General features: G+C 55.6%; 1 protein-coding gene across 5 annotated transcripts in view; it reads right to left on the bottom strand.

Annotated features, from left to right (window-relative positions):
• Positions 1-3: 3 nt before the first annotated feature.
• Positions 4-11,684, bottom strand: part of CSNK1D (casein kinase 1 delta) — a 31,679-nt gene continuing 19,998 nt past the window's right edge. For 3 of the 5 annotated variants that reach the window (XM_064270466.1, XM_010596870.3, XM_064270468.1), the window contains 7 exons: positions 9,465-9,613; positions 8,547-8,775; positions 7,961-8,131; positions 7,239-7,387; positions 5,079-5,250; positions 4,487-4,626; positions 4-506 (listed from right to left, as the gene is read on the bottom strand). In XM_064270466.1, the coding sequence (XP_064126536.1) occupies positions 456-506; positions 4,487-4,626; positions 5,079-5,250; positions 7,239-7,387; positions 7,961-8,131; positions 8,547-8,775; positions 9,465-9,613 (1,061 nt within the window). In that variant the 3' untranslated portion in view covers positions 4-455. Of the gene's footprint in view, positions 507-1,466; positions 1,529-4,486; positions 4,627-5,078; positions 5,251-7,238; positions 7,388-7,960; positions 8,132-8,546; positions 8,776-9,464; positions 9,614-11,684 lie in introns of all 5 variants that reach the window. The other 2 variants (XM_064270467.1, XM_010596871.3) reach the window with 1 other exon arrangement.

Genomic DNA, 11,684 nt, shown 5'->3' with positions numbered 1-11,684 from the left:
GACTTTGTTTCAGGATTCTTTAACATCTTTTTAAGACCGCAAAAACAGACAAGAAGGAAACAATAAAAAGACATGTTTCATTACACAGATTTAAGCCAATAATCTTTAGCAAAATGATACAAAACTGTCTTAACCAAGAGAAAGGTCGGTAGTTACAGTAGACTGGCGGGGAGGCGGAGGGAAAGGCTCGTGGTGGGCTGAGTCTCTCGCAAGGTCTCGCGCACACGTGCTCCTCCCAGCGGTGGCTGAGCTCACATGTGGGCCGTGGCGCCTGGCGTTGGCAGCACGTGGCATCTGTCCGTCTAGTGTGTGTGTGTCCCGTGCGCGTCGCTGGGTGAGTGGCCTGGAGAGCTCCGGTGTCAACATTCCTGCTCTAGGTCGGGGCGCATCACTAGGAAGCCATTGGTACAGAGTAGATCAGCCATGCATGTCTGCCCTTCACGGTACAGAGCGGCTCACCGGTGCACGGCAGACTGAAGACCACTGGACGCCACCCGACCGGGAATCTGTCGGAGCCAAAGCACAGAGAGCATCAGCGTGGGGCTGGGCCACACCAGCAGACAGCCCTGGGGACAAGCTTGCCCGCTCGGGACGCTCCGCCCTGCGTCCTGGATGCTGCTTGGAGACAGGGACAGAAGACTTGGAAAAGAGGCAGCATGCGAACGGGAGACAACATGGCCACGGGTGGACTCTCGACAAGAAGCCACGCACGCCAAGTTCCCCAGAAACTGAATGGTGTCTGGGGACGAGCACAGGCCTGTCTGCACCGCGACCAGCCAGGGGTGCAGCGAGGCAGCTCCAAAGACCCCTGACAGTGCATTAAGTGAACTACAGCAGGCCGACAGTCATTAAAACCACCACAGCTACAAGTCCTCCATCGGGAGGGTACAAACTGCACGGGGCACCAAGGGCAGCAGCAGCAAGAGCACCATGCACCATGGGAGCGCAGGGCGAGGGGGCCAGCTAACACAGACAACAGCTGCGTGGAGAAGACGGCTGGGCAAAGCGCGTGAGTTTGAAAAAAACGAGACGAGGGGATGGAAATAAAGAAGAAAGAGCACTGAACAAGGCAGGTGGACAGAGACTGCAGGCACCTCTGAGCGCAACCCCACATCGAGCGGCGCCACGCAGCCTAGCAGGAGAACGCTCCCAGGCTTGAGCCCCAGCCCAGGCGTCTCCAGCTGAGGAGCCACAGGAGCAGTTGGGTAGACAGCGGGGGTCCCTGCTGCACAGGCAGCTCTTCTGGGACTTGCGAAGCCCCCTGGGAAAAGCCTGGCCCTGCCCAGAAAGCCTCGGGGTCACCACTCGGGGACCCACAGGGACAGGCTAGCAGAGGCCTCACGTGGCCTCAGCACCTGGCATGCAAGCCCAATCTGCCTGTAGACTCACGGGTGTGTGTGTGGGGCGGGGGGGAGGGCGGTGGTCTTGCTGTGCACCCAGACTGGCCCGGACACCAACACACTCACCCAGTGCTGCCTTCCACGGAGACGAGCAGCTACTTGCCGTGGTGTTCAAAAGGAATGCTATTCTGAGGTGGGGAAAAGACAGTAAGTGGCCGCTGGCTCATGAGGTCCAGCCCCTGACCACCTAGTCAGCCTGTTTCCAAAGGCACCTCCTCGCCTGGTCCACAGACCACACTGACGGTAGAGGGGAACCCAGGACCCACACGGACATTTCCATCCCCAGGGGTCATCTTCCCGCTGGCCTACCCCAACCCCACCCACCCTCGCCAACATCTCTCCTGCCTGTACGGCCCCCATGAGAGTAGCCACTGCCCCCTTCTAGATTAACCTGTCAAAGAGGCAAACGAGAGCAGGACGGAGCCCCCTACCTTTCCTCACACGCGACCCCTGTTGGGTGGCAAGGCTGGGGGCTCTAATGGGCAGGCTACATGAGGGCCAAGGCGGGTGTGGCCGGGACCCAGGACAGCTCCGCAAGTGGCCTCTGCCGCCTGAGCCAGGCCACACAGCCCACAGACACATCCTCACTGACGTGTGGATGGGGCTGGGGTGTGCTCTGTGAACAGCACGGGCAGAGGGGGCCCTTCATCTCAAGACCCCAAAGACCATCAGCCTACAGGAGGTCCTGGCTGCAGGGGCCTAACCCACACTCGCAGGGACCTGGCCTCCCATGGAGTTGGGTCTGAGCCAGCTGTCCGGGGAGAGCGGGGGACAGGGTGAGGCCCATGTGGCATCCTGGACACACTGTGTCCAGGATGAGGGGCACTAGTCTCCACCTGCCTCCACCCAGTTCTCGCACTTGGGGCCTCTGACCACACAGAAAACCAATGTCTCCACGAGGCTAGGTGATACTCCACTGATACCTGTCAGACCTGGTGGGTGGGGTCTGGAACCGTGGCCTTGGTCCTTGGGCTGTGACCCCGCAGGAACCCACAAGCAGAAAACACTGACTGAGGTGGCAGCTCTGAGGGCAGGAAGTTCAACCCAGCCAAGCCCCCAAGCCCAAACAAGCCTGCGTCCTAGTCACTCTCTGACAGTTGGCCCTCACTTTAGCCCTTGGCTTATTCGGGGTATGAATGGGGGCTACAGACAGCATAAGCTGAAGCAGCCCTTGCCTGGCCGAGGGTCACAGAGAGGTAGTCCAGGGGGGAGCCTCCTGTGCCCCACAAGTCAAACCAGGGCCAGGGATGGCAGTGTGAAGAGCACAGCTGGGAAGATGCTGGCACCGTGTCCCCAGGCAGAAGAGCTGCCCAGGGTCCGTGTGGACTGCACCAGCTGCTCCCACCCCCGCCCTGAAGGTGAACCAAGAAGGTACAGGATGTAATGCGCTAAGGGCACCCAAGCGGCTACATCTCGGGTACAACGAATACAGAGAGTAGCCCAGATAACATGGTGAATTAAACATGCTTCCTTTGGAGCAAAAATGTCACAAATCAAACGTCTTTGGGGACTGCTCCCTAATGCCAAAGCCCATTATATCTCCTGATATGGGAGCAGGGAGAAACAGGAACAAAAACCATGACTGATGCCTAAACATAAATGTGTATCTGGTCAATGAAGACCCTCTGGAGGAGGAGAACCTGGTCTCCCTCTGCCCCTCCTAACTCCTCCTTTACTGCAACGCTCCCAGGTCCACCAGATGCTTCGTGTCCCGTAACAGACGAATCCTGCCCCTTCCTGGGTCCACACTAACTGATGAAGAGGGCCTGGTGTTTCCAGGGCTGGGGAAGTGGCATGTGGGCCCCTGCCAGGTGCAGGGAGTGGGCTCCAAGGGCCGGGTTTGCTCCTGGATCCCAGATTTGAGGGAAGAGAACCACTCAGCCATTTCTATTCTGAGAGCGTGGAGGGCAATGAGAGGGATCCCGTTCAAGGAGCGTCTAACAAGGGGTCCAAATCTCATTAAACTGCTAAACCCTTCAAGCTGCACAATTCAAATCGGATCAGCAACTGCTCCCTCAAACCACGTGCCTCTTCAGTTTCTTTGGAAGAAAAAACTAGTATAAACATAGTCCGTTTACAGAGAAAGCGTTAGCAAACTAGAATTTTTTAGCTCAAGTACTCATTTTGTTTGATTACAACAAAGATGGTCAGAGCACCGCTCTGGCACAGCGGCACTCCCTGTAAGGAGACAGGCGGTGTGGTTCCAGTGGCCAAGACAGGTTTGGAGGCCCGGGCTTACTGAACACCACTGACCTCGCCAACGGGCTGCTCCCAGAGCCCGCAGTGCCACAGGAGGCGCTGGCTCTAATGTGTAAACCGAAGAAAGACAAAGGGCCGCCCACGAGAGTCCAGGGACTGGGCTCCTGATTCGCTCCTGGTCCCTAGTGGATCTGACGAGCAGGTTGAAAGCTGCGTGAGCAGCAGACAGACTGTCTGCTGGAGTGACACGCTAGAGGACGCATGAGGACAGCGACGACAAGCGACAGCGGGGACACGTGCAGAGGCAGGTGGTCACGAGCGAGCGGCGCGCGGCCTGCGGCGGGCGCGTTTCCAGGAGCTTGTCCGTCACAGAAGGGATCAGGACACAAAGTGTGAGCCCTCACTGCGTGGCTAGTCACGCGGGCAGGCCCACCCCTGCGGCCACCAGGCTGCTCACCTGGAAACCCTCCCCCCACCGTGGGGGCCTATGTGGGATCGGTGCTGTGGCTGAGCAGCACAAGAAAAGGCCCTCAGAGGTACAGGTGCGTCTCCGATGCCACATCCTTAACAAGAGACAGGAACAGGCATGCAGCCCCGGGTCCAGGGAGGTGCCCCACGGGCCAAGGGTCAAGCAGCCCTGTGCCCTACTCAGAGCTGGGGGAGCTGTCCTGTAAGGCCCAGCTTGTCTCTGAGGTGCTTAACTAGAAGTACAACTTCCCCTGAAAGTTAAAATCACTAAGGTGGGGGAGGAAGACCAGAGGGAGGGAGGGAAGAGACCCCTCTGCTCTGGGATGGCCAAGCCTAGCCCAGCCCCCGGCCCAGCATGGAGCAGCCAGCGTCCTGGGCCCCACGGGTGCAGAGGACACGGTGGACACCAAGAATCGCACCTGTGAGGTGGACATGCGCGAGGTATCTTGCCGGCCTGTGAGATCAGATGAGGACACGTTGACCGGGGCGCCGCGGTGCAGCCGCATACTCACTTTCCGCTCTCTTTCCATGCCAGAGACAGGCCGCGGAGAGGTGTTTGCTGAGGGAGGGAGAACAGGCCAGTGAGGCCCCCGGCCCACCTCGCCCCCACACAAGAGGTCTCTGGGGCCTTTGCAAAGGGGTAAATCAGGCTCTGGGCTGAGGCTATACAACGTCCGTCTTGCCCTGGACAGCACGGGAGACCAGGAGAGCAGACAGCCAGGCAGCGCTGTGCACAGCCCCAACACTGAGCTGCGCCTCATGAGGAAGAGCCTCTGCGGGAGCAGGGGGGCGCTGAGGCTCACGGGGAAGGGGCTCGTAATGAGAGAGATGGCATCGGTCCCAGGGACCGAGTCTCTTGAGAAACAGCCTCAGCCAGTACCCAGGATGGAGGGACACAGCACACCCACGCAGGGCCCCACGTGCAGACAGGAGTGCAGAGCCCCCAGGATAACCCCCAGACAGACCCCACCAAGGCAGCATGGGAACAAATCCTAACTGTCTGCCGCTCACCAGTGTGTGAGGTAGGCGTGAGGGGCGTGGGGGGAGCCACTTCCTGTGTCCCCCTCAGGCGGCCTGAGGCCGTGGAAGGGAGGCCCCGGGTAGCTGGATTCCGAGAGTGTCTCAGCCGCTCCTCTCGGTCCCGGCGTTCCCGCTCAGCATCATCAGTGGCCCGGCTGGCACCCTAGGAGAAGGGAGGGTACGGCCAGGATGGAACGGTTTTGGTGGCAGCTCGAGAAAACACCAGGGGCCCCGAGGACAAGCCTGCCTGTGAGGCCACTGTGGAGACATAGCCCATTAGGGATGGGGTCCGCACAACAGGACACGGGAACGGTCTCATCTCACGATCCCTAAATGTGGCTGGAGCAAGGCCCCAGGGCAGGAACCTCAGCCCTTCTTCTCTCACCCAACACCAGTGAGCAAACACCCCCATCCTTGGAGGTGAAGTTCTGAACCGGAACCTTCACACACTGATGAAATGTGCAGGGAGGGAGAGGCGGGGACAGGAAATGGTCTGAGGCCAGCAACGGGACAAAACCGTGCCAATGTCAGCGAGAAGCAGGCCGAGGCTAGGGCTGTGGGGTGGGGGCTGAACACAACACCAGCAACACTGCACATGGGACAATGAGAAAGAGGGCAGCCAGGCACATGCTGGAGGCCGGGTGCTGTTTAACTAGGTTGGCCTCCTGCCACTACGCACTAACAAAACCAGAGGCGTGGGGCATTTTATCTTAAGCACATCAACAAAGATACCCACCTCACTAAAGGATATGTTTTAACTGCTGGCCCCGTAACGCAGGGGTTCGCAAACTCTGACCCACAGGTCAGACCCTGTCTGCTACCTGCTTTTGTAAACAAAGCTCTATTGGCACACAGTTCCACTCACTCATTCACAAACTGTCAACAGCAGAGTTAGTAGCTGTGACGCAGCCTGTGGCTCTTCACAGGACAGGCTGGCTGACAGCTGCTGAGGAAACAGGTGATAATGGACTAATAATTTAACAATGGCCCTGGAAGGACAGTCCAACTGAGTGTCCAGGCTTCGGTGAGACCTGAAGCACCACCACCATGGACACCCTCTAAATGCTGCTACACAAGGGGCTGACTTCCGCTGGTCTGTGCCTTCTCCTGAGCACACCCGCACTCCCAGACGACATCAGGAAGGAACCAAGGAGCTGACTCTGTGGGGCACCTCCTCCCAGCGTCCGGGCACGGGGAGCTGGCTGTGCTTGGGGCTTGCAACTGCCCCCCACTGACCTGTCTGAGCCCCCTGCGCCCTCCCAGGCGTCTGAAGAGGCTTCCTGCTTTGCACCCTCTGAAGAGGCAGCTCTGTGCCTCAGTCAGTCATCTTCCTGCCCTGGAAAGGTTCCAATTTCTGTTTCAAGCCGATAACTAAACCGAAGGTGTTTTTAATGAAAGAGGAAGTCAAAGTCCCACAAAAGCGTCAACTCTGGCAGCAGGGCCTGAACATTAATTAATTACACTCAATTAACAGCCCAGCCACAGACTGCCTATTGGGGAGGGCACAACAGAGGCTCTGGGCCGCCCATACCCAGTGGCGTACGCAAGCTCACGTGCACACACACTGAGTGAGAGGAGGAACCAGCTGATCACAGGGCGAAAGGGGGACAGAAAGCCTCAGAAGCAGACCTCTGACACAGTACCCCTCACCCCAGGCAGCTTGTCCTGGGTGGTCAGAACAGTGTCCCCTGGGCCCAACCTGAGTCCTCTGGGTTAGTGAGGGGGAGGGCTCAGGCCAGGGGAGGCCCTCTGGCCCCTGTCCCAACCCTCCTTCAGAACAATCCTGTTTCTGTCCATTCAACATGCAAGCACAGAGCCTGAAAACCCCACAGGCGGTCCAAGTGTGACGCTCTTCAGTTCATCACTGAAGACCGGCACTCAGGCGAGACCCCAGCTGTGGTGGATACATCCCGAGGGGCTTGCCGTCCACACCCCGATGGGCCTGCTCCTTGGCCCCCAAGCCCAGGCAGTCACCCAAAGGAGCCCAAGCATTCCGGCCTCACCCCCAGGCAAAGATGTCTGCTGTAGCGAACTCGAGCCATACGCTGCTACTCCACCCGGAGACCTGGCACGGACCACAGCGCCCACACCTTTGTGGAAGGGATGGCGTGTCACACAGTCAGGAGTGAGCAAGTCGGCACTATCACTTACAAACTTGAGCATGTTCCAGTCAAACACATAGTCGTAGGAGAAACCCTGGCGATGAAACAGGTTCCGGAAGAGTTGTCTCAGGTACGAGTAGTCAGGCTTATCATCAAAACGCAACGAGCGGCAGAAATTCAGGTATGTGGCAAACTCAGCTGCAAAACAAGAGACCAGACACTATAGCCTGGGGTGGGCTACACCACCAGCCTTCCTGTCCACCTCCCACTGCCACAGAGCCTTGGGACGGTGACAGTCTCAATACCAGTCACATGCTTAAGCACCTGGGCCTCAGGGCAGCGCTGGAAATTCACCCTCGCAAAGCATCCAAGTCTTATCTAGGGCACTGAGCTTAGGGCAGCCCAAAAGCACAGGAAATGCACTGAGTTTTGGCTCTAGACGTGGGCTAGGGATAAAGCTGCCGTCAGATAAAGGACAGCGAGAGCCACCTGCCAGCGTCACCTCCCAACTATTCAGAGGTTGAGAGAGAGGTGGGTCTGAGGTCGGCTCAGGGGCTCATCTCCCACCGCGCAGTGTGCCAGTCCCCAGGTACTGTTGAGGGTGGGGGCTGCTGCGCTTGGTACACAGCGCCCCTCCTGCCTTCTGTGGAGGGCGGCCGTGACAGGGGTCCCTCTGACAGATGGTGCAGGGCCAAGCCAAATGGTATGCCGAGCACAGTGAGCCAAGGCCCTGGTCACCTCTGGTGGCAGGACGGGTGGGAAGTGACTTACAAGGGTAGCCTTTACACAACACCTCAATGGGAGTGGACATTTTCTTCTCACTAATCCTTTCGTATTTCTGTCTCTTGGTAGCAGCCTTCAGCCCCTGCCAGGGGAGAGAGCCCAGGTTGAAGTACATTAACACATAGCCCAGGGACTCCAAGTCATCTCGTCGAGATTGTTCTGAAAAGGAACGGGAGAGGAACCGTGAAGGATGGCCCTGCGCACCAGTAGGGACCACACGCCTGACAATGGACACGTCAGACACTTGACATGAACAGGAAGTGTAGCGCAGACACAGGTGGTTTTGCTTCACCAGAAGCGGTCCCTTGCATGCTCTCAGGAAACCTCAACACCCCACCGAGCAGCACCAAAGCCACTGGTAACTCCAAGAGAATCCCATTACACACCACCTCCAGCAAATCCTACAAAACACGCTGCCAACAGTCACCAAGCCACACCTGTCTAAGAAAGTGTGATGGCAGCTTCTAGGCCCACACATTCTACAGAGCAGGTGCACAGAGTACCAGCCTAGACCAACGCCCCTAGAGGACCCCAGGCCAGTGACGGAGTGTGGCTGCTGCTCCCCACAGCTCACCGATTCCAAGATGGGTGTTGATGGAGGCATATCGAGCAGTCCCGGTAAGGTTCTTGTTCTCACGGTAGGGGATGTGCTGGTGAGTCCTGGCGTCCCGGTACTTCTTGGCCAGCCCAAAGTCTATGATGTAGACCAGGTTGCCCTTCTTGCCCAGTCCCATGAGAAAGTTATCTGGCTTCACATCTCGGTGGATGAAGTTCTTTGAATGAATGTACTCAATACGACTAATCTACAGGTAAAGAAGGAAAGGTGAGAGTTTAAACCTCAGTGCAGCTAGCCCTGCAGAAAGAAACTGGTTGACAAAAGAACCAGGCCTGTAACCCACACTCTGCACTCTTGGCCAGGAAAAGAGCAACCTAACACTAGGAAGGGCAGACACTGGACCGACCAAAAGACGTCTCCCATAGCAGCCTGCAGCCCCCTGGATGGGCTTCAGGGTGAAGAGACAGCAGGCCACCAAACAGTCCATACTAACTGGACTGCTCACATCGAGCCCAGGAATTCTCTGAGAAATGTCACAGAAGTCCTGTGAAAAATCAAACTTGTATTCCCGAGACAATCAGGAGACCCTATAATTTCAAAGTACAATGCCAATGCTGTGAGGTTCAAACCAGATCAACGTGTATCCTGTGGCAAAAGGAAATTTCCATTTTCTCCCTAGGCACTAACAGGCATAACAACGAAGAGAAAAACAATTAATTTATCAAACCAACAAATATTGACTGAGCACCCGCACTGCTTGGTCACACTGACTGGGCCACCGGGTCCCAATGATTGAACTGCCTGGTCACAATGACTGAGCTGAGAGGACCCCATGACTGAGCCGCCCGGTCCCACTGGTCACATGGACTGAGCTGCCTGGACCCAATGACTGAGCCGCCCGTGTCGCTCACTTATTTCATAAAAGTAGACTCTTACCATTTGGTCAGCGAGGAGTAGGACAGTTTTGAGACTGAATTTCCTTGAGCAGAAGTTGAAGAGGTCTTCCAGGCTTGGTCCCAACAGCTCCATCACCATGACGTTGTAGTCCCCCTCTGCCCCGCACCATCGAATGGTGGGGATTCCCACTGCACAGAAAGCCGAAGAGTAGTTCAGTACAGCTGGGTCCTGCAACCACCGCACCAAGTCACCAGCATCTGCCCTGAGTCCTCGCACATGCCCACAGGCAGTGCATGGGGTTCTCCAGAGAAGACACCTGCAGGCTCACCCTCAAGGAGCTGAGATTCAGATTCAGTTATAACCACATCAAACAGACGGCATCTGACAAGGGTCAGGTGGGCAGTAGATAGAATGGGGGCAAGGAGAAAATCTGAGGCTAACTTCCCAAAGTGTCAACAGGGCTCAAAGGCAGGTGAGTGGGGACGCGGGAAGGGAGAAGGCCATGTAGGGTAAGTGGGATCTCAAGTGGACATGGGTGGCAGAGCCAGTCAGAAACAATGGTCACACTGGAGAGAGACAGAGAAGGCTGAGGAGGAAGACCTGGAACGCAAAGCTGAGACAAAGAGAGGAGAGAGACAGAGAAAGCTGAGGTGGAAGACCTGGAACGCAAAGCTGAGACAAAGAGAAGAGAGAGACAGAGAAAGCTGAGGTGGAAGACCTGGAACGCAAAGCTGAGACAGAAAGGGGCACCTGTAGCGGGGTGGGTAGGAGAAAACACCTCCTGACTCAAGTAAAACAAGCAATGGAATCTGTCTGGGGATGAAACAGACAAGTTACTGGCAGTTAGAATAAAGAAGACATGATAAATCCAACAGAAAGAATCAACTGATTCAGACCCATGAACAATGGGAAGAATTTAAAGATGACTTCAAGATTTCAGACCCAAAGACAGAATCAATGCCAAAAGGAGAAACAATCCACTTCTGAAAAAAATGGGCAAAAGTCCGGTCCACTTCACAAAGGAATATATATAACAGCCAATATCCCAAGAAAAGATGCTGAGGGAAACAAACATTAAAACCGTAATTAGACCCTGTCTCATACCAGCTAAAGGAGCTGAAACTAGAAAGATGGCCTTCACTGCCCACAAACTTGAAAGCTCTCTGGACTCTCACCCACTGCTGGGGAGAGTGTAATGTGCTGGAGCCATCAGAGACCCAATGAACTAAACTCTGTGTTTAGGCAACACCACTCCAAGGCGTACCCGAGAAAATGAAAGCATGTGCTCATGAGAAGACGTGTTCAAGTGTGCTCCCAGCAGCCTTATTCACAAGAGAACTCAAACACTGTAGAAACAGGCGCATGCCTTCTAACTGCCCCCAATGCTCATCAGGGGTTTGGTCATGCTCTCTCCCTGATAGTCACAAGAACGTGGGCACTCAGGCATGTCCCACAGACTGGGATTGCACGACCCAGCTGCTTCCCAGACCCGGCATGGCGGGGGCACCTCCTCTGCACAGCTGTTGAGGACACCACTCCACAGGCAGCACCCTATTTCTATATGTCTTCTTGCTCGCTGGTTTTCAACATCAGTGCAAACAACACTGCAAAAAATACTCCTAAATCTTGAAGGCAGAGGCCAGTCCTGCAAAGAGGGTCCTGCCTTTATTCCCGCCCGTTGTGTTCCAGTAGCTGCACTATCACTGCACACCGCATCCAAGTGTTCCGGCTGTGTCCACAGTGTAACCATCAGCAAGGGGGATGTTTCTTTACACGTTCGCCTCACTGAATGGTTCTCTCGCTTTTAATGTCAAAGCCTTTAAGTCCCTCGCCCATTTTTTTTCACAGGTTGGCTGCTGGCCTCTTACTGATCTCTCTCCACCACCCATGAGTGGGTGACCAATTGTCCTAACGCAATCCACTGTACAATTTATTCTTTCTCCATTAATCCCAGATGCTATCTTATAATCACATAATAGGTTCTCACTTACGTAAGCGTTTTTACGGGCTTGCTATTCTGTTTCACGGATCTATGCTGACGCAGTTTCAGATTACAGACAAAACCGAAAAAGATGCCAAATTCTCGTATACCACCCAGGCCCAGTTTCCCCTATTTTAACTTCTTGTATTAGTATTTTTTTATTAGTATTTAACATCTTGTATTAGTATGGCCCATTTGTCACAGTTAATGAACCAAGGTTGATACATTACCATCAACTAAAGTCCACCGCAGGGCGTCTGCATCAATTATTTGGATTT

This window comes from Loxodonta africana, chromosome 18 (genome assembly GCF_030014295.1).
Source record: "Loxodonta africana isolate mLoxAfr1 chromosome 18, mLoxAfr1.hap2, whole genome shotgun sequence".
Taxonomy (NCBI): Eukaryota; Metazoa; Chordata; class Mammalia; order Proboscidea; family Elephantidae; genus Loxodonta; species Loxodonta africana.
The sequence above is the reverse complement of the archived record's forward strand: the minus strand, read 5'-3'. Positions and strand labels throughout refer to the sequence as shown.